At 50.0% G+C, this 27,167-nt stretch overlaps 2 protein-coding genes across 6 annotated transcripts in view; one reads left to right on the top strand and one right to left on the bottom strand.

Moving 5' to 3' along the window:
• The window catches only part of Card14 (caspase recruitment domain family member 14), a 28,569-nt gene extending 20,395 nt beyond the window's left edge, over positions 1–8,174 (bottom strand). For 4 of the 5 annotated variants that reach the window (XM_037201076.1, XM_037201077.1, XM_037201075.1 and 1 more), the window contains exons 1-3: positions 3,593–3,710; positions 2,632–2,814; positions 655–874 (exon numbers count right to left, since the gene is read on the bottom strand). In XM_037201076.1, coding sequence (XP_037056971.1) covers positions 655–865 — 211 coding nt within the window. In that variant the 5' untranslated portion in view covers positions 866–874; positions 2,632–2,814; positions 3,593–3,710. Of the gene's footprint in view, positions 1–654; positions 875–2,631; positions 2,815–3,592; positions 3,711–7,655 lie in introns of those variants that run through there. The other variant, XM_028862464.2, reaches the window with a different exon arrangement.
• A 7,436-nt stretch (positions 8,175–15,610) lies between these two features.
• On the top strand, positions 15,611–25,513 carry Eif4a3 (eukaryotic translation initiation factor 4A3). Its single transcript, XM_028862460.1, has 12 exons — positions 15,611–15,820; positions 17,881–17,953; positions 18,437–18,503; positions 19,112–19,174; positions 20,028–20,160; positions 20,381–20,461; positions 20,848–20,989; positions 21,217–21,355; positions 21,834–21,949; positions 24,874–24,981; positions 25,062–25,189; positions 25,284–25,513. Exons 1-12 carry the CDS (start codon positions 15,652–15,654, stop codon positions 25,298–25,300), a joined length of 1,236 nt encoding a protein of 411 aa, XP_028718293.1. The 5' UTR covers positions 15,611–15,651; the 3' UTR covers positions 25,301–25,513.
• Positions 25,514–27,167: the final 1,654 nt, after the last annotated feature.

Here is a 27,167-nt window from a genome sequence, read left to right as displayed (position 1 = left end):
CTGGGCAGCAGAACTAAGAGCATGCGTCCTTGTGCGGCTTCTTCCCCTTGTGGTAGGGATGGAAGTCAGGGCCTTGTACATGGGAAATATGTACTCTATCACTGAGCTACACCCCAATCCCACCATAGTCTTTTAACACAGCATTGTTTATAGCTATTTGCTGGGACTTTGTTAGGGGACTAAATCAGTGTCCCAAAAATTGGGAACCTTGGTCCCCTTGATGCTTTTGTTGTGGAGGTTGTTTTGAGGTGGGGCCTCATGTAATCTAGGCTGCCCAGACTTGTCAATACAGAGTGGAGATGGCCTTAAACTTCTGATCTTTCTGCTTCCACCAGGTACATACCACAGTGCTTGGTTTATGTGGTACTGGGATCTATTCAGTTCTTGGTGTATGGTGGCAAAGTTTCTACCAACAGATCTCTCCTTTTTGAGAGAGTCTCACACTATAGTCCAGACTGGCCTTGAACTTGTAGCAATCCCCCTGCCTCAGTCACTTGGAATGTTGGGATGACAGGCAGGAGCCACTCTTAGTGTTGAAGTCTGCTCCTCCCACACCATTGCTACAGCATCAGCCTTGTTGAACTGCTGGACAGGAAGAGCTGAGCCGGCTGTAACCCAGGCAACTCAGGGAGAGGCCAGCGGCTCTAGACTCACCAACTCTCATGGCACTGTTGGTGAATCGGGGGCTGTGGAGGACCTCCTCCTCATCCAGCTGGCCCAGCACCTTGGCCTGGCGCAGGTAGGGGGTGAGGCGGCTGGGGCAGATGCTCTGTACGATCTTACAGCGGTGGCTCTCCAGCATGTCCCAGAGCATCTCCTCATCCAGAGCCGTCAGCGTGGAATCCATGCGGCACAGTTCTGCCATTCCTGGACTCTGAGAGGGCAGAATAGGGGTGCAATCACGGACTCTGAGAGGGTGGGATGGGGTGCAATCACGAACTCTGAGAGGGTGGGATGGGGTGCAATCACGGACTCTAAGAGGGTGGGATGGGGTGCAATCATGGACTCTGAGAGGGCAGAATAGTGGTGCAATCATGGACTCTGAGAGGGTGGGGTGCAATCATGGACTCTGAGAGGGTGGGATGCAATCATGGACTCTGAGAGGGTGGGATGCAATCATGGACTCTGAGAGGGTGGGATAGGGGTGCAATCATGGATTCTGAGAGAATGGGGTGCATTCAAAGACTGTGCTTGGGAGGCCTGGGAGTTTTCTGCTCCAACCCTCCGGGCCCCACACCACTGGTACAGAAACAACACCCAGCTCAGAGAGTCAGAGAGTCACAGGAACACCCTGTATCGACACTAGGCTCACATCCCACCCCTGTCCCTACTCCCCATCCCCCACCTCAGGCAGGCAGCAGGTTTCACCTGGTGTCAGTAAACCACATTTGCCATTTGCTGTTCATGGTCCAGGGATTTCATTAACCCAAGAAGATGGTGGTAAAAATCAGGTCAGGGGCTGGGAGCACAGCTCAGTGCTGCAGTATTTACCCAGCATTGCTGAGGTGCTGGGTACTAGGTTCCATTCTCAGTAGCACACACACACACACACACACACACACACACACACACACACACACACACAAAGTGGGGAGAAAATACAGTAAAGCAGAGAAGCTGTCCTGGAGTAAACCTTAGAGCGTAGATGCTGTGTTTGGCAGCCGGCAATGCCGCTGCTGTTCTAAGGGCAGAAATGGTCAGGCGGGGGACGGAGCGGGGAGAGCACCAGGAAAGGACTGGATTGCCTGTCGGAGTCAGGGGGTGGATCAAGATGGCTGCATAAAGGGCAAGGTGAGTTACAGCTGGATCTCATTTAATAAACAAACAAAAACCACTGGCGCCCAGACCAACCAGGGGCTGGAAAGGGCTCCCGCTCCATAGCTCCCCGGTCTTTAGTCATTTTACAATGACTGCTGCCATGTCTACCATTGCTGGCTTCTGCCTCTGTGGAAGATCAAGTCACACAGCACCATCCACTTAAACCAGTGATGCTCTGTGGGCGGATATTGGGCCACTCTAGGTTTCCACATCACACACACAGCCCTGCCAACATCCTTGTGCATCTCTGAGCATAGGTGGGAACAGACTCCGGACCACAAATTCCTGTGGTTTGATTATTTTCATTTGTCTTAATGAGCTGGGCCAGTTGGCGTTGAGTATCCCATGAAGATGCCCAAAAACCATAGCAAGCCAACTTCTGTGTTTATAACAAACAGAAAGTGATGGCTGGAGGGAGTAAGTACCCTGTCCCCATGAGCAGCACCCAGTCCACCTGGAACAGCTGATCATCGGCTTGCCTATATTTAGAACCATCTGAAAAAAAGTCCCTGTACGTATCTGTAAGAGTGTTTCCAGGGAGGTCTGAGGGGTGAAGACTGGCCCTGAGTGGGTGGCACCATGCCAATGGGCTGAGATCACACATGAATGAAGAGGAGGAAGCCAGCTGGACAGCAGCATGCATCTCTGCTCCCTGTCTCTGATGCAGTGTGAGCAGCGCATGCTCCTGCTGCCTCGACTTCCACACCGTGATACAATGTTCCCCCAAACCGTGGGCCCAAACAACCTGTTTCTTCACAGCAACAAGAGGAACAGCTAAAAAGCCAGGACTCTAGGCTCCAGCAAGTTACTCACCAGAGGTGCCCAGAGTTGCTTCTGCAGGGCCTTCGTGCAGTTGGCTGGAATCTGGCGTCTCCTGGTGAGCTGCCAATGGCTCTTTTTCCACAGGCTGTGTGGAGTAGGGCCAGGCAGGAAGGCCCGTGAAGTTACTTCAAACCATGTGACCTGCTCCAAAACTCACAGTCTGAGCACCAAAGACTAAAGGCAAGTGGGAAGAGAAACAATAAAAGATTGAGTTGGTTTCAGAAATGACTTCGAACACCTCTGACCTATGACTTCCTCAGTTCCTTAGAGGATGCAGATTCTGGATGGAGCCTGACTTAGAACCCAGAACACTAGAGGGAGTTAGCAGGTGTCTTTGCTGCCCAGTGTCCACAGGCCAGTCAGCGACCAGCCTCCATGAATCCTCTTCCCCAGAACTTCCTGATGCAGAGAGAACTCTGGAGAGCAGGTGGGCAGGCCAGAGTCATCACAAGGAAGAGGTTCCCATGGAGATGAGCAGAGAGCAGGCATGAGCGCCACCAGCTCACTCCTGGTTTCCTGTGGACAGCTGGCCCTAAGGTGTTCTAAGTCACATCCCAAAGGACCTGTGAATGTGAGCTTGTTGGGAGTAGATTTTCACAGATGGAGTCGGTGAGCTCACCAGAGTGACCGGTGTCCTTTCAAGATGTGTGTGTCAGGACGGGGTGGGGGTGAGGGACGGGACTTGGGATGCCAAGCCAAACTGCCAGGAAGAGTTCTAGCAATACAGAGATTTAGAATGGCATGGGGCAGACCTTCTTGGAGTGGCCCTAGACACACGTGGAGCTTGGAGGACAGGAGCACCCGTAGCTGGAGCCACTGTCTGCACCATAGAGGCACGAGAGGCTAGGAGGTTTGGAGGTGCAGGCCCTGGGGCACCCCGCCCTTTGTCAGCAAGTCAGTCATGCACACATCCCAAGGGCTCTTATGGACCTAACATCTGCATAGTGTTTACCTCCACATCAGAACAGGGTCAGCTGTAAACTGCAGAGCCTGGTGGAGAGTGAAAATAAAGCCAGGCTTGGTGGCAACTTTAATCCCAGCACTTAGGAGGCAGAGGCAGGTAGATCTCTGTGATTTCAAGACCAGGCTGGCCTACACAGCAAGTTCCAGGCCAGCCACGAATGACATAGTGAGACCTTGTCAAAAAAAAGTGAAAATACATTATATTAAAATAATAAATACATAAATAAACTCAAGCCAGGGATGCAGCTCAGTTGGTAGAGCGCTGGCCTACTGTGCACTAATTCCCAGTATAAACCATGTGTGGTCGTACTTGCTTCTGATCGAGACAATCAGAACTTGTAGACAGCGACAGCTGAGCAACAAGCCCAGCACGGGGCAAGGAACCACATACACCTGAAGCCAGCCCCAACCGGTCAGCTGGGGGTGTCTCCAGGATGCCATACTCCATCTGATGTGCCTTGGATATGGAAATTGACTGTGAGATGTGTGCATGTGTTTGTGAAGACACTAAAGCCACATCAGAATGGGTGAATTATGAGGCTTGTGAAATATGGTCAGTAAAGCTGCTAATTAAAAAGAAAAAAGGAAGGATCTGTGGCAGGTGGATCTCTGTGAGTTTGAGGCCAGAATGATCTACAAAGAGAGTTCCAGGACAGCCAGAGCGAAATAGAGACACCCTGTCTTGAAAAACTAAAAAGGAGGAGGAGGAAGAAGAGGAGGTGAAGGAGGAGGAGAAAAGGAAGGAAGGGAGGAAGGAAGAAGGGAAGGAAGGAAGGATAGACACATAGATATAGATAGGTAGACAGACAGACAGACAGATAGATAGAGATAGAGAGATATGTATGTATGTATGTATGTATGTATGTATGTATGTGTATGTATGTTTAGAAAGATCTCAGAGCTACTGATCCTATGCTGATCCCACTCACGGTCCTGACGTGGTCCAGGAAAAGGGTGGGGCTTGAGGAGTCCCTTCCCGTGATCTGACCTGTCCTACCGATCTGAAGATGGGGTACCGTCTTCAGTGTATGGGGCACCCACCCCACTGCTGTTCCCCTCATTCTCTTCCTGCCCCCCTGTCCTCCGTCCTTCCCTTCCTCTCTCTTCCTCCACACCCTTCCTTCTTTTCCTAGGCAGAGTCTTCATCAGTCCGTCACTTGGCTGTTCAGAGCCCCACCCAGGCCTGGTTCCTCTTGTGCCAGTCCCTGACCTCTGTGTCGGCCCTCAGGCCACCGGGCACCAACCTCTCAGATTCCCTTCACCTGATGTGACCTCCCAGAACTACCTGCACTGTGTCTGGGGTTCCCCTTGCCCATTCTCAGACGCCTGGAGCATGAGTGCGCACAGCTACCTCACACGTCAGTGACAGATATAACATATGAACCAAGGGCCAATGACGACAGCACGAAGTGGGACAGAGTCCTGGGAGCCCCCCACCGGGGGCTTCACAAAACAAACCCTGAACAGTTTTTAAATCATTTAAAGGGACGGGGGCCAAGTTAGATAGCCATTAAGCCTGACGACCTGAGTCCAAACCCTGGAACCCACAAGGTGAAGTGAGAGAACAAACTCCGGTTGTCCTCTGACCTCCACACTAGTGTCCCTCTCCCCCAATAAATAAGTAAATAGATAAATGAAAAAATTATTTTAAAAGGAAAACAAAGCAGCCACAAAAACCAGAAAAAGAGAATCAACATGGGAGAAAGTTTGGGGAGTGGCCAGCAGCCCTGAAACCAGCCCAGAGCACCTCAGTGCCAGGAGGAGTAGGTCCCAGGGCAGAGTTGGGTTGCCACTCTCCTGCTCTATTCCCACCCCAAGAGGAGCACAGTGGACTGTCTCTGTAGAGCAGACCTCTCGATCCACCCCAAGAGGAGCACAGTGGATCGTCTCTGTAGAGCAGACCTCTCGATCCACCCCAAGAGGAGCACAGTGGATCGTCTCTGTAGAGCACACCTCTCAACTCTCTGCACCTGGTGCAAGGTCACCACCCAGAGAGACATTTCCTTTTCAGATTTTTGTCTCGGTTGAGAGAAGTTAGCACATCCTCCTAATGTGCTAGTGTTGAGGAGGATGGAAACGTACCAGAGGACAATGGATGTTGACTAAGGTGGAGAAAGTTCTGGAAAAGTCACAAGAGAGAAGATAGTTGCCCAGAACTGCCTCAGTCAGGAAGATGTCACTGTCGGGACAGGATTCCTCCCTTCCCACACAGTACAGAGGTGTGCCGTGTGTTTCCCCGATTCAGAGACATCCACCTAAATAAACACAGAGCTTGACCCCGCCTGAGTTGCAGAGGTAGACATCGTAGGCACCCCTGAATTGTGACCTTTCCCTGGCAGGATCAACAACCCTGCAATTAGATTGGCACCAAATGACTCTCAAAGCAAAGACTCATGGTATGTTAATCGATTTGTAGCAAGCCACCGTCAAGGTGAACTGGAAAGTCACTCCAAACTCTAGTTCTGTCCCAGGCCCCTGGAGCCCCAAAGTCAGTCCAGGATGAAGGTGTAAGTGGATTCAGCCAAGCAGACCCTCAAGGCCACGCTGGGTGGCCTGCTATTGATTGGCTTATTCATACAGTTGGAGAACAAGACAGTTTGCCAGAGGTGGAAGCTGCAGGAGTAGGAATTCTAGGCCAGCCTGGGCTACACAGCAAGTTTGTACCAATCTGGGTTACATGAAACCCTGTCACAAAACAAAAATGAAAACAAAACACAACAAAAACCCAAATTAGGAAAGCATTGTTTGGGACTGGAGAGCACTTACTGAGCATGTGTGAGGGGCTGTTGGCTGAGAGAGAGAGAGAGAGAGAGAGAGAGAGAGAGAGAGAGAGAGAGAGAGAGAGAGAGAGAGAAAGCAGGTGAGCTGGGTGTGGTCCCAGATGCTTGGGAAGCCCCTTGAGCCTGAGCGTTGGAGGCCAGCCTGGGCAGTAGAGCAAGTCCTGATCTCAGAAAACAGACAGAAAGTGGGCTGTGTTTGTAATTCAGCTCCAGGTTAGATAGCGGTGAGTTCTACTGAGAAAGAAACCTGCCCCAGGTCTGGCACCCTCTCAGGATCTTCTCACCCTGCCCAACACTCAAGCAGCCTTCCTGCATGTGTCTTCCTCCTCCTAGGAGAACCTCCTTGTCAGCCTTTTGGACCTCATGCCCCAGCCCTCTGTTCTTTCTGGTAGGAGAAAATACTTGAAATACTCTCTCTCTCTCTCTCTCTCCCTCTCCTCCTCTCCTCTCTCTCTCTCCCTCTTCTCTTGTAGACACATCCACCACATCACCCACCACATACAAACATTCTCTCTCTCTCTCTCTCACACACACACACACTCTTCTCTCATGCACAAGAACACACCACACCACATACCACACCATACACACGCACAATTTCTCTCTCACATACACAAGCACAAGTGTGCACACACACACACACACATACACACACACCACTCTCTCACATGCACATAACACTTTCTCACAAACACATACACACATAAGCGCATGTGTGCACACACACATACTCACTCTTACACATGAGCGCATACACAAACACATACACACACACACACACACACACACACACACCCATACACACACACACACACACACACACACACACACACACCAGTCTGGATAGGAGGTTAGAACAGGTGGCTGACTAATGCAGTGGCCAAGGAGAGGGTCACCAAGCATAGAAGAGAAGTTGGCCCTTTGTATCCTTCTGCTCAAATCCAATCTCTCAGCCCCGGGAATATGGGTGGGAATCCGTCACACTGATAACATGCTTAGCTCACTGTACCCCTGCTTCCAGACACCTGCTTTCCCCTTTTTTCAACTCCAGTAACCAGGAGATGTGACTAGAAATTCCAGCATTCCTTCCAACTGTCTGGCCCCTATGGCTCTATGATGGGACTCGGCAGCTGAAGAATGCTCCAGCACTTTAACCAAGCATGGTGAGACAAGCTATTCCCTTCATTTCCCCACAAACCAGGCGCCACCCCCACTCCTGATGAAGGAGATGATGGCCCCTCTTGCTCAGAACAGCTGGGGGCCTGTCCTGACCTGTCCATTGTCCTGATCCATCCACCGTCCCTCTGGCATGCTGACTGGATCTGGTGGGACAGACTCGCATTAGCCGTCCTTTCCCGTGGCAGTGATGGTCGGAGGCTCAGTCTTAGGCTGGGCTGAACAGCAACCGAGAGCAGGTTTGACGGGCACAGTCATCTGGGTTCAGCCCGCAGAAGCAGGGCCTTATATAGAGGCTTACACACAGGTGAAGGGCCAGTACATTCCCTCCTCCTGTGTCTGATTGGCTGATGTGAGAGTCACCATCGCCTGTTGAGAAATGCCAGGCATGTGGTCCCGACACCTAAAGCAGTGAGCGAGGGTGTGGTGGAGGCCAGGAGAATCTTCCTTCGTCTGCGTGCAGCCCAGTCCATCGGTCTCTACTCTTGGAAAGAACCTAGGAAGGTTAAGATGATTGGGGGCCTTCCTGGCCCCATAATCAATTATAGGAATTACACGTGGCTCCAGCAGGCCCCTCAAAGGTCAACTCTTCCTAAGTGACTTAGGCTGTGGCAAAAGCCTTGGGGCATCCCTTTCTAGAGTCTGATCACTTTACCTGTGTGGTATTCCTAGATCTACATCCACAGTCCTTCCTCTGCTGCATGGTGGCTCCCAGACCCCACTGCCAGCATTCAACACAGCAGGCAGGACACCCAGTGGGAGCCTAAGTGGGACCTGAGCACTCCCTTTGGTGTGCAGGCACTCCAGTCTACAGTGCCCAGGCTACAGTACTTATGAGGTACCTGCTGATGGCACAGACCATCCAGCTTCTCTAGGCACGCAGGCATCCTTCCATGCCTGCGGCTCCAGGCTCACTCCCATACCACCTTTTGCACCTGCTGTGCCTGATGTTAAGAACTTCCCCTCGGCTCCTTCAGATGCCACCGAAGGCCCAGCTTCCCACAAAAAGGCCCTTCCAGGCCTTTCTAATTTCAACTGCAGACTCCTGGGCCCTCCCTTCCCCTTGGCCTGTTTCAATTCCTCTGCTGGCCTTGTCTGCCCTGTCTATTCTGCAGTCTGATTTTTTTTTGCCTCCCCCATGGCATGTGACAATTCTTGTCTTTCTTGTTCTCTGTTCAGCTCCACCCCTAGGACATTTCATAAATACCGCCCGAGTGAATGAGTAAAAATGTGCCAGGCGCACAGGTTCTGATCATGGTGGAAGGCTTGTCTTGTCTGGGTGGGAGGACCTTAGGAATTTTCATCTGGACAGATGAAAACTGGTCTCCCAGGTCACAGGCTAGTCCCCCTGGTGAGGAGAAGGCCACAGCCACTCTGCCAGGGTCACAGGTTCAAACAGAGTAAAAGCATCGCCCACTTCTTGGGCAGGTTGTTGAGCCCCCTGGCCTCAGGCTTCTCACGTCTCCACCTAAAATGTCCCTGCCTTGTGGTAGGAAGGCTCATCTCACCAAGGCCCATGCACAGGAAGCTCAAGATAGTTCTAGAAAATGCAGAGAGGTGCCGCCATGCCAAGTGAAAGAGGGAGCCACTAAGTCTGTGCCCTAAACACGGAGGCCAGGCATGCTGGCATGTGCCTGTGGTCCAGCTCTCAGGAGGCTGAGCCAGGAGGATCCTGAGTTCCAGAACTGCTTGGTCTCCGAGGGTGGGGGGTGCGGGTGGGGGGGCAGGGGAGTCAGGAGAGCTCTCACACATGTGCAACCAAGCATGCCTCCTCTGATGGTGCAGCCTGTAATCCTGGTACTCAGGAGGCAGACGCAGGGGGATCATTCTTAGTTTAAGGCCATTCTTAGCTTTCTACTGAGTTCTAGGCCAGCCAGAGCTACATGTAAGAACTTGTCTCAAAATAATAACAGTAAAAGTCTGAAGGAAAGACAGAAAAGAAAACATAGAAGGAACATACGACCTCTTTGGACTCACAGGGAGCTCCAGCAATGAAGCAGGACTAAGGGCGGAATTGTGTCTTGTCCACCACAGTTCCCTCCAGAGCACCCTGTCGATGCTCATCCTGCAGCCCCCAGGATCGCAACTGGGGGTCACTTCCAGGGACAGCAAGGCTCAAAGGGGGTGGGGCTGGCTGAGAGCAGCTGGCACCTTGACTACATGGCCTATAGTGGTGGTGATCGTTAAGGACAAGGGACAGAAGCTGACCGCAGGCCAGCCAGAGGGCAACTATGGGCATCATTGCATTTATCGGTGATGTTCTGGAGGTCAGGGAGGCTCCAGTAGGCTTTGGAATCCTGTTAGCATGAGTGGAGATGGAGGAACTGGACAAGTGGAAGGTCCTGGGGGAGGAAAGATCAGACACACCAGGGCCAGCAAAACAGCGGGGGCAGGCAGAGGAGCATCCAGGCAGGGTTACGCCGAGGACCGAGGACCGCCGAGTCACCAACACTGAGAGCCGCAACTCTTCTTGCTCACCGCTCATGGGAAAGAGACTCCAAGACTCCTTCCAGCACATTATCAGCTGTTTCTCAACACGCAGCTGGAGGCCTGAGCAGTGTCACCTGACTCCCTGCCCCCCACTGGGTGCCAACGCAGGGAGTGTGCCAAGGTAGGGCAAGGCAGGAAGCCATCCTTTCCACAGAGCAGGCAGAACAGGTCACTCTGTGCTGTTCCTCGGCGCTGCCACCTGAAGCTCCCGATGGTGCTTGAGAACTGTCCACCAACCGGCCACCTCACATCTACTAATGAGAATTTTCTTCCTTAAAACTGATGAAATTTGGCCGGGCGGCGAGAGCACACGCCTTAATCCCAGCACTTGGGAGGCAGAGGCAGGAGGATCTCTGTGAGTTCGAGGCCAGCCTGGCCTACAGAGCAAGATCCAGGACAGGCACCAAAACTACACAGAGAAACCTTGTCTCAAAACAAAACAAAACAAAACAAAACAAAACAAAACAAAACAAAACAAGAACTGGTGAAATTCAATCCAGGCAATGGTGTCACACACCTTTAATCCCAGCACTCGGGAGGCAGGGGCAGGCGGACCTCTGTGAGTTCGAGGTCTGCCTGGTCTACAGAGTGAATTCCAGGACAGCCAGGACTGTGACACAGAGAAACCCTATCTGGAAAAACTAAACCCAAACAAACAAAGAAAACCAAAACCAACCAACAAACAAAAAACCTGGTAAAATTCTTGCCAGGTGAAATAAGTGGGTTAAAGTGGAGGACTTGGGGCATTTTGCACATTTGCGGTGTAGGCTCCCTGAACTAGATAGAAAAATCAGTACTGTGTCATGTCACCACACTTGGCACGCTTTCTTGTGCATGAGCTCCCCTGCCCCCCCACCCCCCACCCTCAGAGACCAAGCAGTTCTGGAACTCAGGATCCTCCTGGCTCAGCCTCCTGAGAGCTGGACCACAGGCACATGCCAGCATGCCTGGCCTCCGTGTTTAGGGCACAGACTTAGTGGCTCCCTCTTTCACTTGGCATGGCGGCACCTCTCTGCATTTTCTAGAACTATCTTGAGCTTCCTGTGCATGGGCCTTGGTGAGATGAGCCTTCCTACCACGAGGCAGGGACATTTTAGGTGGAGACGTGAGAAGCCTGAGGCCAGGGGGCTCAACAACCTGCCCAAGAAGTGGGTGATGCTTTTACTCTGTTTGAACCTGTGACCCTGGCAGAGTGGCTGTGGCCTTCTCCTCACCAGGGGGACTAGCCTGTGACCTGGGAGACCAGTTTTCATCTGTCCAGATGAAAATTCCTAAGGTCCTCCCACCCAGACAAGACAAGCCTTCCACCAGTATCCCCATCAGTGAGAACCAGGTGTCCAAGAAAGCTTTATTGTTCACCCAGACAACATCCACACAGCTCTTCTAAGCTGGTTCCAGAACGGTTTCCTCACCCCTCTACCACGAAGGGAAACCCCGTGCCACGGCTCCTGCTGCACCCCTTATTTAGTCCTAGCACAGGGCCCCAGTCTCCCATCTCATGACCCAGAAATCTTTGTAATCTGGACAGCCCCACCCAGCCCTGCAAGTGTCAGCTCTGTAAACTTCCATGTAAAATTCCCACAGTATCAGACAGCGGCCACAGCCGCCACCCCTCTTCAGAGCATCAGCATCTCCACCAAGCCACCTTTCCAACTCCAGCGTCAGAACTCATCCCCCAGCCCCGGCCCATCCGGAAGGGGCTCTGTGGCAGTCAGGCTGTGCAAGACCCTGCTGATGTGGCCTTTCTCTCTTCTCCCTTTCCCCCAGATCCCCCTGCCTCTGCTCATTCTTCCTGTCCCTTCCTATCAAGATCCCTCCCTGGGTGTAACTGCGAACACCTCCTCTCAAGTCAGGTGACATTTTCCTCCAGCCACCAAGTAAAACCAGAAACTCAGTAACTTTTTCTACTTCGTCCTGTTTTATTTATAACACAGGAACTGTATATCATACAATTATCTTATTTGTTTATGAGTTTCCTGGTCTTGCCCTTCTCTGGAATAAACTCTCAATGAAGCTAAGTGACCCCCAGCCCAGGACTGGGAATGGCTCCTGTCCAGAGCAGTTTACTATGCTCCTGCACCTATACCCGGTGGTGGGTGGGAACACGAGCAGGGAGCAATCCTTCGGATTTCCTTTTGTCTAGGATGTTCACCTCTTCAGGGATGACGGCTGTGGACTCGTCAGTGGATGGGACTGCCTGAACATTTCTCACCCCTGAGCAGGAGGAGACTCCAGATCTTTCCCTGGACTCCAGGAGCTCAGCGGGTGCATATGGGCTCCTCTGCAGAGCACACTTTAGCATTGTCCCATCTCCCCCATAGCTCCCACATGAGCCTGTCACTTTCCCACTCAGCTAGACCATGTCTCTGTTCCTCCTTCTTTTGCCTCAATGTGAGTGGTGAGCAAGTTGGTAACTGTTTACTTATATTAAGAAAACTGGGAAGCTAAGTAGATATACCCCTGCCTCCCTTAAATTAAGCACATCCCCCAAATAAAATGAGTAGGCAATGTGGTGCCAATAAGAAAGTGTGCTGAGACCAGGAGCAACGGGAGTAACCACCTTTGTCACTAAGAGGCTTCTTCCCTTGAGAGGCCATGGTGTCCAGGGCTCCAGAGCCCAGGTACTATATGCAGGATAAAGCCACTCTAATATAAACCCAGAGCTGGGCCAATCTCTCCCTTGATGAAATGTAGACTGAGTCTAGTTTTTCTGTCAGTAGAATAGGTGAGACATATGCCTGCATCCTCTGCTTATAATGGTGATTGAGATTTACAAGAATCACATTAACCCCGCAGCTTAAACACTGGAATTATAGATTGTCAAGTAGGGCTGTCAGTTCTTGATTTTTTTTAGTCTTTTTTTAAAAAAATTTATCTTCATTTTGTGTACATTGGTGTATTGCCTGCAGGTATGCCTGTATGAGGGCGTCAGATCCCCTGGAACAGGAGTTATAGACAGTTGTGAGTTGTCATGTGAGTAGTGGGAATTGAACCCGGGTCCTCTGGAAGAGCAGTCAGTGCTCTTACTGATGATCCAGCCATCTCTCCAGCCCCTTGATTTACTATTTTAATTAACTAAGGAATTTATTCTTTGTGTGTATGCCCGAGTGTATGTTTGAGCACCACATGCACACAGGTGCTTTTGGAGGCCAGAAGAGGGCCGTGGGTCTCCTGGAACTGGTGGTGAGCTGCCTGACATGGATGCTGGGAACTGAACCTGGGTCCTCCACAAGAACAGCAAGTGCTCTTAACCACTGAGCCAGCTCTTCAGCCCTTATTTAGTAGTTTATTTTTATAAAGACAGTCTCTTCACATAGTCCATTCTGGCCTCAAACTTTGCTTTTTTTGTTTGTTTGTTTGTTTTTGGTTTTGGTTTTTGGAGACAGGGTTTCTCTGTGTAGTTTTGCGCCTTTCCTGGAACTCACTTTGTAGACCAGGCTGGCCTCGAACTCACAGAGATCAGCCTGGCTCTGCCTCCTGAGTGCTTGGATTAAAGGCATGGGCCACCACTGCCCTGCTGGCCTCAAACTATGGATGTTTCTGCCTCTACCACTCAAATGTTGGGGTCACAAGTATAGGTCACTAGTTTAAATTGTTGCTTTTAAGTAGATACTTACATATAAAGTACAATGTAGCCGGGCGGTGGTGGCTCACGCCTTTAATCATAGCACTTGGGAGGCAGAGCCAGGCAGATCTCTGTGAGTTTGAGGCCAGCCTGGTCTCCAAAGTGAGTTCCAGGACAGTCACCAAAACTACACAGAGAAACCCTGTCTCCAAAAACCAAAAAAAAAGTACAATGTAACCATGCCGATCAGATACTTTAACAAGGCAAGTGACAAAGGCATGCAGTCCATAACTAACTGGATTACAGATGCCTGCAACTGTTAAAAACGCAATCAGGCTCTCAACTTGTTTGGGTACTGTCAGAAACTACAGCAAGCTGGGAAGATGGCTCTGGGCTAAGCTTGCTATGTGAGCTTGAAGACCTGAGTTTGACCCTAGAACTCATATAAAGGTAGAAGGAAAGAAGAGACTCTGCAAAGTTGTCCCCTGACTTCCACATCTACACCGTGGCATGGGCATTCCCAGTCACATATGTCATGGGAACACACACAAACACACATGGACACAATACATTTTTAAAAAAGATATGTGAACAGAGTGGCCCAATAGGAATACGATACATTTTTTAGTCGTTACAGTTGATGAAGTAAAAGAAACAGGTGAGATTAAACAGCATCTTAAACAGTACCCCTAAGCTATTCTTAGACTCATTTCAACAGGCAGTATGAAATGGAGACTTTACATTCTTTTCTTACAATGTCATTAAAATTCGTGTGTATTTTACATCAGAGATTGCAAATCCACCTCTAGGCTTGCAAAACGGCATGACACCATGGAATAAATCCCTGTCTCAGAAAGGCGGCCAGCCCTGCCTTTAATGTTCTGATTAATACCACAGATATCATATCGGTGATCGGGTCTAGACAAATCCTGACACCAGAGGAGCCAAGCTCTCAAGAGAAGGCAGCAATAACTGGTTTTAATGTGGGTATATTGAAACCCACAACTTCTCAAGAAGGACAATCTGGTTATAACTAAACTTATCTAAATAAAATGAGTTCCATTTTTATAGTAGCTTTTAAAGACGTATTTATGTGTGTGTATATACCAAGAGTGTGGCCCCCACCCAGGCCAGAAGTATTGGATCCCCAGGAGCTGGAGACGCAGGCAGGTATGAGTCACATGACCTGGGTGCTGGAACAGAACTCTGGTTCTCTGGAAAAGGAGTAACTGCTCTTAACAATTTAGTCATCTTTCCTCAAAAGCAGAAAAAAAAAAAGCCAAATGCAAATGAATGTTTCCTAGCACTGAGGGTGTGGCTCAAAATTGAATAGATCCTGGGATCCACCCTCGGAAAAAAACAAAACAGACTTGCTCCAGTTGCAAGGCTCTCGCGGAGCCTAACTTCAAAACCAGGACCCTCCAGAGTGAATGGCTTCGCCGACACCGGGTCAGAAGCACCGAAGCATTCTCGGACGGGACGGCAGCTTAAGCGGTCCCTGCTCTCCCAGGAAAAAAACAGCTACCCGCTCTGAACCCACCCATCCCTCCCGGCGCTATCTTTCCCGTACGACCCGGAGTGGAGGAAGCTTGATTCAGAGCGTCTTCACGCTGGGGTTGCCATGGCAACGCGGCGGGGGGGGGATAACGCAGAGTGGACCGGACTGTGCCATCTTCCCTCACTTCGTGCTCTCAGGGACGCCCTGGTGTCCCTCTGCACCTCCCCAGGGGCCCCACGTCCTTATCCCGGGAGAGCGGTAGAAACTCAAAAAGACCGTCGTCTGCACACACCGCGTATGCGGCGCCGTGCAGACACACCGAATCAAGCCCAGCCCCTCTCCGGATCCCGCGGGTCACTGAATCTCGCGAGAATAGGGGCGGCTCCTGTAGCCGCCAGCGCGCTTTCCGCCTCCCGCCGCTCCTGACGCCCCTCCGCGGCGCTGCGGTGGCGTCACTTCCTCCCGGCCGGGCCGGCGGCGCGAGCCTTGTTTCCGGTTCCCGCTGCCGCTCGCGCTCGTCTCTCCGTGGACTCGGGATCATGGCGGCCACGGCCACGATGGCGACGTCGGGCTCCGCGCGGAAGCGGCTGCTCAAAGAAGAAGACATGACCAAAGTGGAGTTCGAGACCAGCGAGGAGGTGGACGTGACGCCCACGTTCGACACCATGGGCCTGCGGGAGGACCTGCTTCGCGGCATCTACGCCTACGGTGGGTCGCGGGCCCGCGGCGGCGGGGGAGGCCGGGCTGGGCGAGGCCGGGCGGAGAATGTGCGACCCCGCTCGGCAGCACAGGGCCGGGGTCTCTGTGGCTGCACTCGGCTGTTCCCAGACACCGAAGTAGCGGATAACCATGTGTTTTGTGCCCCCGAGGCTTTGGTTGGGGCTGTAAATCCGGCAGGCTCGAGCCTTCGGGAGTTCAGACCCTATTAGGGAAGCGGGAAATGTAAAGCCGAGGTGCTTCGAGCGGTGAGTGTTGGTGAGAAAAGCAAAGCGAGCTCCTGGATAGAGTGGATAGATTGGTAGGGCACAGTGACGTACAGAGTCACCCGCGGGGAGAGAGAGGACAGCAGGTCCTGGCTCCTGAAGCCGTTGGCCTGTGTGTGGCAGGAACAGAAGGAAGCTCCTTGTCATGAGATGCTAGCGGCCAGTTTTGAGAGGTGTGGCAAAGAATTTGAGATTCATTCCTAAATACATCCGGAAGCCACTGCATTTTAAAGCGCAAGTGATAGGGTCAGGTTTACAGTTTGAAAGTTTACTGTGGTGCCCGGGTTTGGAGCGAAGTGAGTGAGAAGAGGTGGGATGATGTCCAGACTGTAGAAGAGATGGTGGAGCTAAAGGATCCGTTGGAGGCAGACAGAGTGCATTCCTGGTTTTGGAGTGAGTAGTGGGCTATGTTGCTCGTATCTGCTTAGGTAGGAGTACTTGAGAGAGGACGAGCTCTTTTTTGTTAATTTTTGTTTTTTTCTAGACGAGGGTGTCTCTCTCTCTCGCCCTGGCTGTCCTGGAACTCTTTGCAGACCTGGCTGGCCTCGAACTCAAGAGATTCACCTGCCTTTGCCTCCTGGATGCTAGGATTAAAAGTATGTGACTCCCTGGCTGGTGGTGGCGGGGCTCGCCTTTAATCCCAGCACTGGGGAAGCAGAGCCAGGTGGATCTCTGTGAGTTCGAGGCCAGCCTGGTCTACAGAGTGAGTTCCAGGACAGGCACAAAGCTACACAGAGAAACCCTATCTCAAAAACAAAAAAATGAAGCAAAAGGTATGTGACACCCAGATGGCTCCTCTTTTGGGAAGCAGTGTCTCTTCATAGCCCTGGCTATAACTCACTGTGTGGAACAGGGAAGGTGGGTCTTCCCAATTTAAATGATACCCAGCTTGGTATCAAATTGTCCACCAAGAATAACCATCACAGGTACTGTGTTGAGCTGGGAAGTTGTGCTAACTACATTTTGAAAAAGTATAAAAATGACCTACAGATTTTCTATGTACATTCTGTCTGCTTACTTGGAAAATACTTGTCTTTTGCATTCATTTATTTATTTATTGGTTTTTCCGGACAGGATTTCACTGTCATAGCCCTGGCTATCCTGGAACTTGCTTTGTAGACCAGGCTGGCCTCAAACTCACAGATATTCACCTGCCTCTGCCTCCTGAGTGCTGGGATTAAAGGCATGGGCCATCACAGCGCGGCTGTTTTTGTTGTTTTATTTTGTTCCTTTTTTTGTTTTGTTTTGAGAAAATATCTCTGCATAGCTCTGGCCATCCTAGAACTGACTTTGTAGAATAGTTGGCCTGGAATTCACAGAGATCCTCCTACTTCTGCCTCCTGAGTGCTGGGATTAAGAGAGTATACAACCATGCCTGGACTATGTAGGGTGGTGCCTAGATAATGGGGATATATCCAGTCGGGAGAGCAGCATGGAGCGTCCCACATCGTGCCTGTGAGATTGACAAGCAACAGAAAGATTTGAGTGCTTGCTAGTAGGAAAGGGTAGCCACTCCTGTGCTTCTAGATTTAATTTTATTGCAAAGGGGGTTTCATATGGCTTAGGCTGGCCTTGAACGCCTAATGTTCCTGCCTCCACCTTCCAAGTGTTGGTATTGTAGATACTGTCTTCACAGGTAATCTTCTAGGCTAGTCTGTAAAGCTGTGGGTTCACCTGGGAAACTGGGTTGCCTGGAGTTAGTAGTAAGAAGCGGATATATGTTCTCCCAGGAGCTTGTGCTGTTATATTGTGAGAGCTAAGTCTTTTTCCTCTTTGTATTTACAGGTTTTGAAAAACCTTCAGCAATCCAGCAGAGAGCTATTAAGCAGATAATTAAGGGGAGAGATGTCATTGCACAGTAAGTTGTGTGTGCTGAGAGCCAGCTTGGGTCAGTGACTCTGTGGTGAGAGCTATATCCAGGTCATTGTACACACCACACAGCTACTCTACTACTGATGCATATCCTAAGCCCTGAATGTAGATTCATGTAAGATATTCTTTTAATAGCTTTTTTTTTTTTTTTATTTCTGTCCCCCCCACATGCTGAGTACTAAACCCAGGGCTTTCTCTACTACTGAACTATACTCCAAATTGTTATTTTCCAAAGACACTTTTTTAAAGTTATGCTCCAAAATTTTAGATGCCAAAATGAAAGGTTGTGACCTTGTACTTGGGTCTTATCTTTGCAGTTAAGATGCTGGGGTAAGTGGTGAGGACATCTAGAAAGAAGCTGCCCAGTGTGCGGCCTTTGGAGCACCGCTGAGGGGTGGGGTCACCAGAGCAAGGACAGTGTCATCGGATACCCTTCCTCTGATAAGGACTCTTGTGCTTTCTTAAACAGGTCTCAGTCTGGCACAGGCAAGACAGCCACCTTCAGCATTTCAGTCCTCCAGTGCTTGGATATCCAGGTGACTTGCCACTCACAATACTCTCCTTAATCCAAGGAGATGTCTGTGCTTCTGCCAGTGTAGTGTGTACAGAATACAGTTTTTAGGTGGGGTGTGGTTGTGTATCTTTAATCCCAGCAGAGAGAAGGATCTCCGAGTTTGAGGCCAGCATGCTCTTCATAGCAAATTCCAGGCCAGCCAAGAATAGAAAGTAAGACCCTGTCTCAAAAAAAAAAAAAAAAAAAAAAAAAAATTCAGGAAGTTCGAACCTGCACGGGAGAGCCCTGACTACGTCACGCTCTTCCTGGACTTGTAATTTAGTGTCTCCTGTTAGGAAAGAGCAGCAAAGCTAATGCAAGCTGGCGTCTGTAGTAGTCTGAGTGCTTGTTAGCAAGCCATGTGAACAATACTGAGACCGGAAATGGGCGGCTCAGCTCGGTAAGCTGGACTTCGACAAATACCAGGTTTTCTTCGCTCATATGCAGAATCTAGAGTTTCTGTTTTAAAAAAGGTGGGCCCGAAAGCAGAGAGGGGACTGTTTGTAAGAGACTGGGGGAGGGGAGGAAGCCTGTCCTCTCTACAATCCCATGTTGTTTTCCTTCCCTCCTCCTCCTCTTCTTCTTCATCAGGTTCGAGAAACCCAGGCTTTGATCTTGGCTCCAACAAGAGAGTTAGCTGTACAAATTCAGAAGGTGAGTGAGGCATTAATGGTGGTGTCAGGCAGGTAGAGTGCTCTCCTAGCGTGTGCAAGGTCTTACATTCAGTTCCCAGCAGAGCAACAGCAGCAGAAAGATTTGTGTTGTGTTTGCAAGTGTCCATTGTAGGTCTCATTGGACTGATTGGTTTATAGGCTCATTTTCTCTTATTGTGTTTTTCCGGGGCCAGCAAAAAGGCAGACTGGGTAAGGGTGCTCGCTGCTCACACCTGAGTTTGACCCCCAGAATCCATGTAAGGGGAAGAGCACTGGCCTCACAGCTGCCTGCTGACCTGCACACCAGTTGATAGTAATACTTTCCTTCCTTTTTGGTTTTCGTGGCACCAAAGGATGGAACCCAGAGTTCTGTGCATGCTAAGCAACCTCTGATTCCTTGAATGTCGTATGAATTCGTTTGGTTGTTTTTATTATAGCTTTTACTTGTTTGATGTATTCGTAATCTTAGAAATGGTCTGGAAATGTACCTTAGTGGTAGTTAACTCTTCTATAATCATAAGGCCCTGGGTTCAGTCCCCAGCACTGGTGGGGGAGACAGCTTCTTCACAGAAAAAATCGACTTTAATCAAATAATGATATTGTATCTTGAAAGGCTATGTATTGGGATGTTAAGATGATGGGATTATGATCTGTAACGTTTCTGTTGCCTGCATTTGATATACACCACTTCAGTAATAAGAAACTCTCAAAATGAATTTCATTTTGGCAAATGAAAGAGATTTTGTAATTTTATCATATGAATAAATGATAGTTGGTCATTTGAAATTAGTGTGGAAATGACAGTTTACATGTGTCTGTACTGGTGCCTTGCATGTAAACCTGTTTTATTTCAGGGTCTGCTTGCTCTGGGGGACTACATGAATGTACAGTGCCACGCCTGCATTGGGGGCACCAATGTTGGAGAGGACATCCGGAAGCTGGACTATGGGCAGCATGTGGTGGCAGGCACACCGGGACGTGTCTTTGGTGAGTGGCTCTGTTGAGCACTGGGCTGTGGGTAGTATCTATGAGGTGTGCCATAAGGCCACCACCAAAGTCATGGTGGTTCACTTGCATGTGCCAGGTGGTGGGTCTCTGCATCTGGGCCCCTGGTAGTATGTACAGGGATGGGCTCTGAGGGGTCACAGAGACAAGTAGAAATAGCTCTTTCCTTAGAGTGTGACTCTTTTAAAATCTAATTGCATAGATATGATTCGCCGTAGAAGTTTAAGGACACGGGCTATCAAGATGTTGGTTTTGGATGAGGCTGATGAAATGTTGAACAAAGGTAAGGTGACCAGAATTTTCTACTGACGTATTGTCAGGTCTTAAGTTTTCACAGTCTCTACCTTCTGGAGATGTGACAGTCCTTGCTTTGTGGAGAAACAATGTGTCCTGGGAGGTTTTGAACCTGAAATTCCTGTTGTAATGTCCCATGGTTAAGGTCTGTGAGACCAGTCCCAGCTGGGGCGGAGTGTCCTTGTCTGCTCTGGCACTGCACACTGCCTGGCTTTCAGCACTGACGTCAAGGTTCGGGTTTGAGGTGTAGCTTGTGGGTCAAGGTTCGGGTGTGGGCCTGTGAACTTGCTCTGACCACTGACCTCCTGAAGACCTGGCAGTGTGGCTCTCCCAGTGACAGCCTTAAAGCCAAACCAGAGCTCATCTTTGTCCCAGGTTTCAAGGAGCAGATCTATGATGTGTACAGGTACCTGCCACCAGCCACACAGGTGGTTCTCATCAGTGCCACGTTGCCTCATGAGATCCTGGAGATGACTAACAAGTTCATGACCGACCCCATCCGCATCTTGGTGAAGCGGTAGGAATGCATGTCTTTATTCCTTTGTGGAAACTAGCATTGATGGTCCCTACCTTTTCCATTTCTAAGTCTCCGAGGAATGAATCCAAGGTTGTGGAAACTGGGAAAGGTTTAGGCAGGTTCACGATCCAGCCCTGTGGTAGGATGGTGTGACTGGGGGCTCTTAGGGTGGCCTTGTCCCTCAGGTCCTGGTTTGAAGAGTGATGTGAACATTTATCTGTTGCCAGTGATGAATTGACTCTGGAAGGCATCAAGCAGTTCTTTGTGGCGGTGGAAAGAGAGGAGTGGAAGTTCGATACTCTGTGTGATCTCTACGACACGCTGACCATCACCCAGGCTGTCATCTTCTGCAACACCAAGAGGAAGGTGTGCCACCCCGCTCTGCGCGTGCTTAGGGGACTGCAGGCTGGAGCTCCTGTCAAAGGCAGGCGGGGTGTGGCTCGGGCTCTGGGCTCCTGTGTCAGTGCCGCTGTAGACAGTGTCAAGACAGAAACTGAGACTAGGCCAAGTGGGAGACCTGCTGGGGAAGCTGAGGCTGGAAGAGTTCTGGAGTTCAGGAAACATAACGAGACCCATCTTTTACAGTGGAAAAATAGATACTGACTTGTTTTTCTATAGTCATTTTGATGTCTTTGGTTTGAGCTAAGACTCAGGCCCAGTAGGTTGAAGTGATAGCTTGTGGGCAGTCTGTGGGAGTATCCCCCAAGAGTTCTCAGGCATGCCCATCCTGGCTGATGGTGGCTGAGTTTGCTGTGCATCTGTCTGCAAATGTCGGTTGGGGAGAGCTGCCATTTTACAGATCTCTGGTTGGGTAGATGAGCACATCTCTTGATCTGATTTGTAGGTTGACTGGCTGACAGAGAAAATGAGAGAAGCGAACTTCACTGTATCCTCCATGCACGGAGACATGCCTCAGAAAGAGCGTGAGTCCATCATGAAGGAGTTCCGGTCAGGTGCCAGGTAGGCCTTTGGCGGCTTTGGCTCCTGTGTGAGGACAGATGATGCTGGCCTCAGTGCTTTCATGTCATTTCCTGCCCCAGGTGCAGGGGGCGATACTGCTCTCTGATTGGACACTGCCCTGTGGGGGCTGTTGGGTTAGTGGTGAACTGACATTAACCATTGGGTTGATTGCTGTTCACGCTGGTTTCTGTTCATCTGGTAACCCGTGTTGGATCGGTCACAGAATGCTCAGAGAACAAGTCTTGTGAGTTTGTGCCTTTGATTCAGGTCTGCCTTGTGATCCTTTGGGTATTTTGCAGTAGTGTGTGTTGTTTCTTTGAGCAGGATATATCCAGCTAGACTTAGCTGCTGGTAACTCTCAGCTTGTCAACATCCTTCCCTCTTGTATTCAGTTCTCTCTGTCACTGAGGATGTGAGGTCATCCTCTGTGTTCTCTCTCTCTCTTTTTAAATGATTTATTTAACTTTATTTTATGTGCATTAATCAGATCTCCTGGAACTGAGGTTACAGACAGTTTTGAGCTGCCATGTGGGTGCTGGGAATTGAGCCTGGGTCCTCTGGAAGAGCAGCCAGTGCTCTCAACCGCTGAGCCACCTCTCCAGCCCCTGTGTTCTCTTTTATTATTGTTTATTTGTTGCTGTGTGTGTAGGGTTGCATGTGTTCTGTAGGGTGTGTGTGGAGGTCAGGAACCAATTTGTGGAAGTCAGTTTTCTCTTCCCACTTGTTGGTCCCAGAGATTGAACTCGGGTTGTCAGGCTTGGCAGCAAGTTCCTTTACTAAATAAACTACTGAGTCATCTCAGTGGCCCATCTCCTGGATGCTTGTGGCATCTGTCCTCGGCTTGTATAGAGATGTAGTTTCTCTCTGGAGACTTGAACCCACCTTTGGTGTCCTCAAGCCTGTGGCAGCTTTTCCCTGGGCATTTCTGGACCATACTTCCATCTTTGTTTTTGCGTTTCATGGTCCTTTGAAACAAGTTAGAATTGGGTTTGGTTTTGATTTGTCAGCAATGTGAGTGTTGTGTCCCATCGTCCCCGCTCCCCGTTTGTTTTGTTTTTGATTGGTTTTCAGATTTTGAGACAGGCTCTGTCTATGCAGTTCAGGCTGGCATTGAACTTGTGACCCCTGCCTCTACCTCTGGAGCGTAGGACTTACAGGTGTGTGCATAGCTAGTCACTGTCTGAAGTGGCCCATTTAGGACAGTTTACTTCATGTGTGTACTCATCTAAATTAACCAGCTTGTAAGTGAATTTTTCCCTTTTTTTTTTTTTTTTTTTTTTTTTTGTTTGTTTGTTTGTTTGTTTTTCAAGGCGGGGTTTCTCTGTGTAGCTTTTGGAGCCTGTCCTGGAACTCTGTAGACCAGGAAGTTCTGTAGACCAGGTTGGCCTTGAACTCACAGTGTGCCACCACTGCCCAGCTTCTTTTTGATTTTTAAACTATTACTTTTCCTTCCCTTTGAAGGTTGTGGGGTTTGTTTGTTTGTTTGTTTTTTAATGTTACTTAGTAGCTACCCTGGAGACACCATCTTTCTTCCTAATAATATGTTATCAGTAGCTACTTTCCCTGTCTTTCCAGACAGTACAAGGATTTGTTTAGCCCCATGCCTAAGATTAGTTTCATGCATGCTAAAACATATGCTCGTGTGCGCGCGCGCGCGCCCATACACACACACATACATACATGTAATTGTGTGTTTTTCAGTGCTGGAGATTAATGTGCTTTGTTTTTGTTTTTCGAGACAGGATTTCTCTGTGTAGCTTTGTGCCTTTCCTAGATCTCACTCTGTAGCCAGGAGGGCCTCAAAATCACCTGCCTCTGCCTCCCAAGTGCTGGAATTAAAAGTGTGTGCCACCACAGCCCGGCAATTAATGTGCTTTTTAATCCACAGTGGCATTTTGCTTTATAGAATAGAATTTATTTACATTTAGACATGTTTGCTTCTCTTTCCTCATCTGTGAACTTTGAGATATGCTCAAGTTAGTTTGGTCCAAATGTGAGAGTCCTGCTTCTGTCTGTCTGGAAGTGTCCTCTTCTCCTCGAGTCTCCTGGAGAGTGAAGGAGGGTGCTGCTGAGATGGTTCCCGTGGTGGCAGTTTCCTTCTGCCTCAGATGAGGTGGTCTGCCCGCTCTTGGCCCCGTCGTTCTGAGGTCTCGGTACCCAGTACAGTTGCCATTTTAAGCAACTGTAGGCTGCTTTCCGCCTGCAGCATCCGTCTCTCTGGATGCTTTTCTTCTTCTCGGTTTTCAGCAGTTGACCTTTGAGTCTAGACATGATTCCTTCCGTGTCCTGTCGCCGTCTGTAGACCATCTAGTCTCTGGCCTTTTCCCTTCCTCCTGGTTCAGTTGTGCGGCTCAAGGCAGGGAAGCCACGCGCCTGCTCTTGAGCTTCTTCCCCCTGGGATGCTCCTTTCCCTTACTTGCAGTGGAAACAGGAGTCCATCTTCTTCCTAGTACCATGTCAGGAGGGGAGGGAAACCGCTGCGCTTTCTTAGTAACAGTGTGTCAGGACGGCACTGTTTCAGGAAGGCAGTCTTTGTGTGAGTGGTTGTATTCTTGCACTGTTTTCAAGCCCCTTGGCCTTGTACACCTGTCATGTTAGCACTGGTGTGGTAGCATGCATGTCTCTGGCCTCCGTGTGGGCAGATGGCACCACTTGGGCAGAGCAGCTGCTGTGGTAGGGGAGTGGTGTGGATTTATTACCTTAAGTTGAAAATGATGCCATCAGCAGGTACCTGTTCATAATAGGATTTTTGCTAAGCAAAAGTCATGTTTTCCTGAAGGGGCTGACCCCATGTTTTAAGTAATTGTAGCATGTTTTCCATGGCATGTGGGTGATGTGATTGCTCAGGGCCCGTGGCCAGGCTACTTGAAACTGTACAGAGGCTGTTCTACTCTCTCTCACCTTTCTGGCTTTTCTTTCTGCAGCCGAGTGCTCATTTCCACGGATGTCTGGGCCCGGGGCCTGGATGTCCCTCAGGTGTCCCTCATCATTAACTATGACCTGCCCAACAACAGAGAACTGTACATTCACAGGTGTGTGTCTCCTTCTTTGCTCAAGACTGTTGGCCTCCATCTGTGTGACTGTTTACTAACACACATATTTTATTCTAAAGAATCGGGAGATCGGGTCGATATGGCCGCAAAGGTGTGGCCATCAATTTTGTGAAGAATGATGACATCCGCATCCTCAGGGACATAGAACAGTACTACTCCACCCAGATAGACGAGATGCCCATGAATGGCAAGTTGCTGGCTGTTGGTGGCTGTGGGAGGGGCTTCCTTACTAGGGGTGGGGAGAGGACATGTGGCATTGTTAATGTACCTTTCCTCTCCAGTGGCTGACCTGATCTGAAGCTGGTGCAGGTGCACCAAGGGCCCGGATATGGCAGCGCCTGCTGTGAGCTCCGTCTTAGAAACAAGAAGCCTCTGTTTAATGGGGTTCATATGAACTGTCTTCTCACAGCCCCTCAGGAAGATCCTCGGGCTCTGCCATCTTTTCTTACTCACATGTAAATAATCTAATACTTTAAGCCTTTTACATTAAACATGGAAGTTTTCCCATGAACTTGAGTGCTGATTTCTTGTGTGTCACCAGCCTTCCTGGTCTGGTCACAAACAGACCATTTCTCCCTCAAACTCCACATTCTGTGCAGAATCCAACTTGAGACCTTTAAAGTAATCGACGACAAAATCCATAGTAGAGGTCAGAAGAAAAAGAATGACTTGAGGTTTGGCAGAAGTTTAAGATGGATAGAAAAAGAGCTCTGACGTGGACTTGTGGGGACTAAACGTCTTCAGATGGTGCAGAAGTGGAAAAGTGAAGCCCAAACCGGGAGACCACGTGAGGCGCTTGTCACCTGGCCACCTGGAGTTCACTGAGAGCCTGTTGATGGTTCTTTAAGTTGTGGACACTGCAGTTGTCACATCACCCTGGGGTTTACCCACCCACTCACGTCCTGGGAAGGTCAGGAGCCTCGACTGCATTTGCTCGGGTCGGGGCAGGGTCTGAGGGGAGCCTTGAAGATGAGGGTGGACTGCAGCTGGCAGGGGACACCTCCCCTTAAATGGTAGCCCAGTCTGCCAGCAGCCTCTGACACTGACTGGCCAGCCAGGTACCGGTGGCAGAATTGATTTGTTCCTAGAAGCCACCGGCACTATGGAAATGTGTTCTGCCAGGGATCGAAAAGCAGCACTGTGCAAGGGTTAGATGGCCCAGCATGGGAGGGGAAGATTTGAACGGATGTTGCTGGAGAAGACATGGGTGGCATGTGAGCCTGGTGAGAGCTGCTTGGTGTGGGGCAGTCGGTAGTGTGAGGATCACAGTGGGCACCTCCACACCTCTCCACAAGTGCTGAAGTCAAGCCGTTGTGAGTGCAGCCTGCAATGTGAGGGTGATCTGGCTGTAACATGGCATCCCATTGGTGCCAGGGTGATTGGGCTGAAGCTGGCTAGGCATGTGTCATCCCCTTACTCCCTCACTAGTCTGTGTGCATCCCTTCCGAAAATGCATGTGGTAGAGGAAGATGACTCCTGATGTGGGGAGGTACTGCATGTGTGGGAGAAGATGATGGATCCTGATGTGGGGAAGTACTTCATGTGTAGGAGAAGATGATGGATCCTGATGGGGGCGGGGGTAACTGTCCCGCACTGCTGCTGGGATAGGAAGCACCACAGAAAAAACCACATTCTTCCCTTAGGAAGTTCCCTATCACCCTCTGGGTTTGTTCTCGACGTGGACTGGAATAGTTGTGTCAGACTTACATGGACCCATGATAGATGAAAAATAAAAAGGCCCAGTTATGAACATGGTGGCATGTCCCTGTACTGTGTCACTTCCCGGGAGCAAACACCGAGTCCAGCTTAACAGAGCAGGGTTTATTGGGGTTACTGACAATGGGTGACTTGAAGGCAGTTGCATTACAGAAAAGCCCACCCCAGCATGCAGAGAGCTGTGTCCCCAGACTACAGACTGCAAGCCAGCTCAGCTGGTTGAGAGAGTTTCCTATCTGGTAGCTGTTACTGCTACATATCTTTTCGGGAGGCCCTGTGAACCTTGTTTCAGGAGCTCCTGGAACCTTCCCTCTAGGAAGTAATGGAATGAAAGAAAATAGGAAAAGTATGCAACAGTTAAGGGCAGCCATACCAAGGATGAGACAGATGCTGAATGAGAGATGAACTCACAACATCCTAGATGTAGCCTGCATGGACAAAAGGCCAGC

Source organism: Peromyscus leucopus, chromosome 8b (assembly GCF_004664715.2).
Source record: "Peromyscus leucopus breed LL Stock chromosome 8b, UCI_PerLeu_2.1, whole genome shotgun sequence".
Lineage (NCBI taxonomy): Eukaryota > Metazoa > Chordata > Mammalia > Rodentia > Cricetidae > Peromyscus > Peromyscus leucopus.
Note: the sequence above shows the minus strand (reverse complement) of the source record. Positions and strands in the feature narration are given on the sequence as shown.

Coding starts and splice junctions, on each gene's coding strand:
- Eif4a3 (XM_028862460.1), top strand. CDS start 15,652: ATGGCGGCCACGGCCACGATGGCGACGTCGGGCTCCGCGCGGAAGCGG. Junction 20,462..20,847: donor TGATGAAATGTTGAACAAAG/GTAAGGTGACCA, acceptor TCTTTGTCCCAG/GTTTCAAGGAGCAGATCTAT. Junction 20,990..21,216: donor ATCCGCATCTTGGTGAAGCG/GTAGGAATGCAT, acceptor ATCTGTTGCCAG/TGATGAATTGACTCTGGAAG.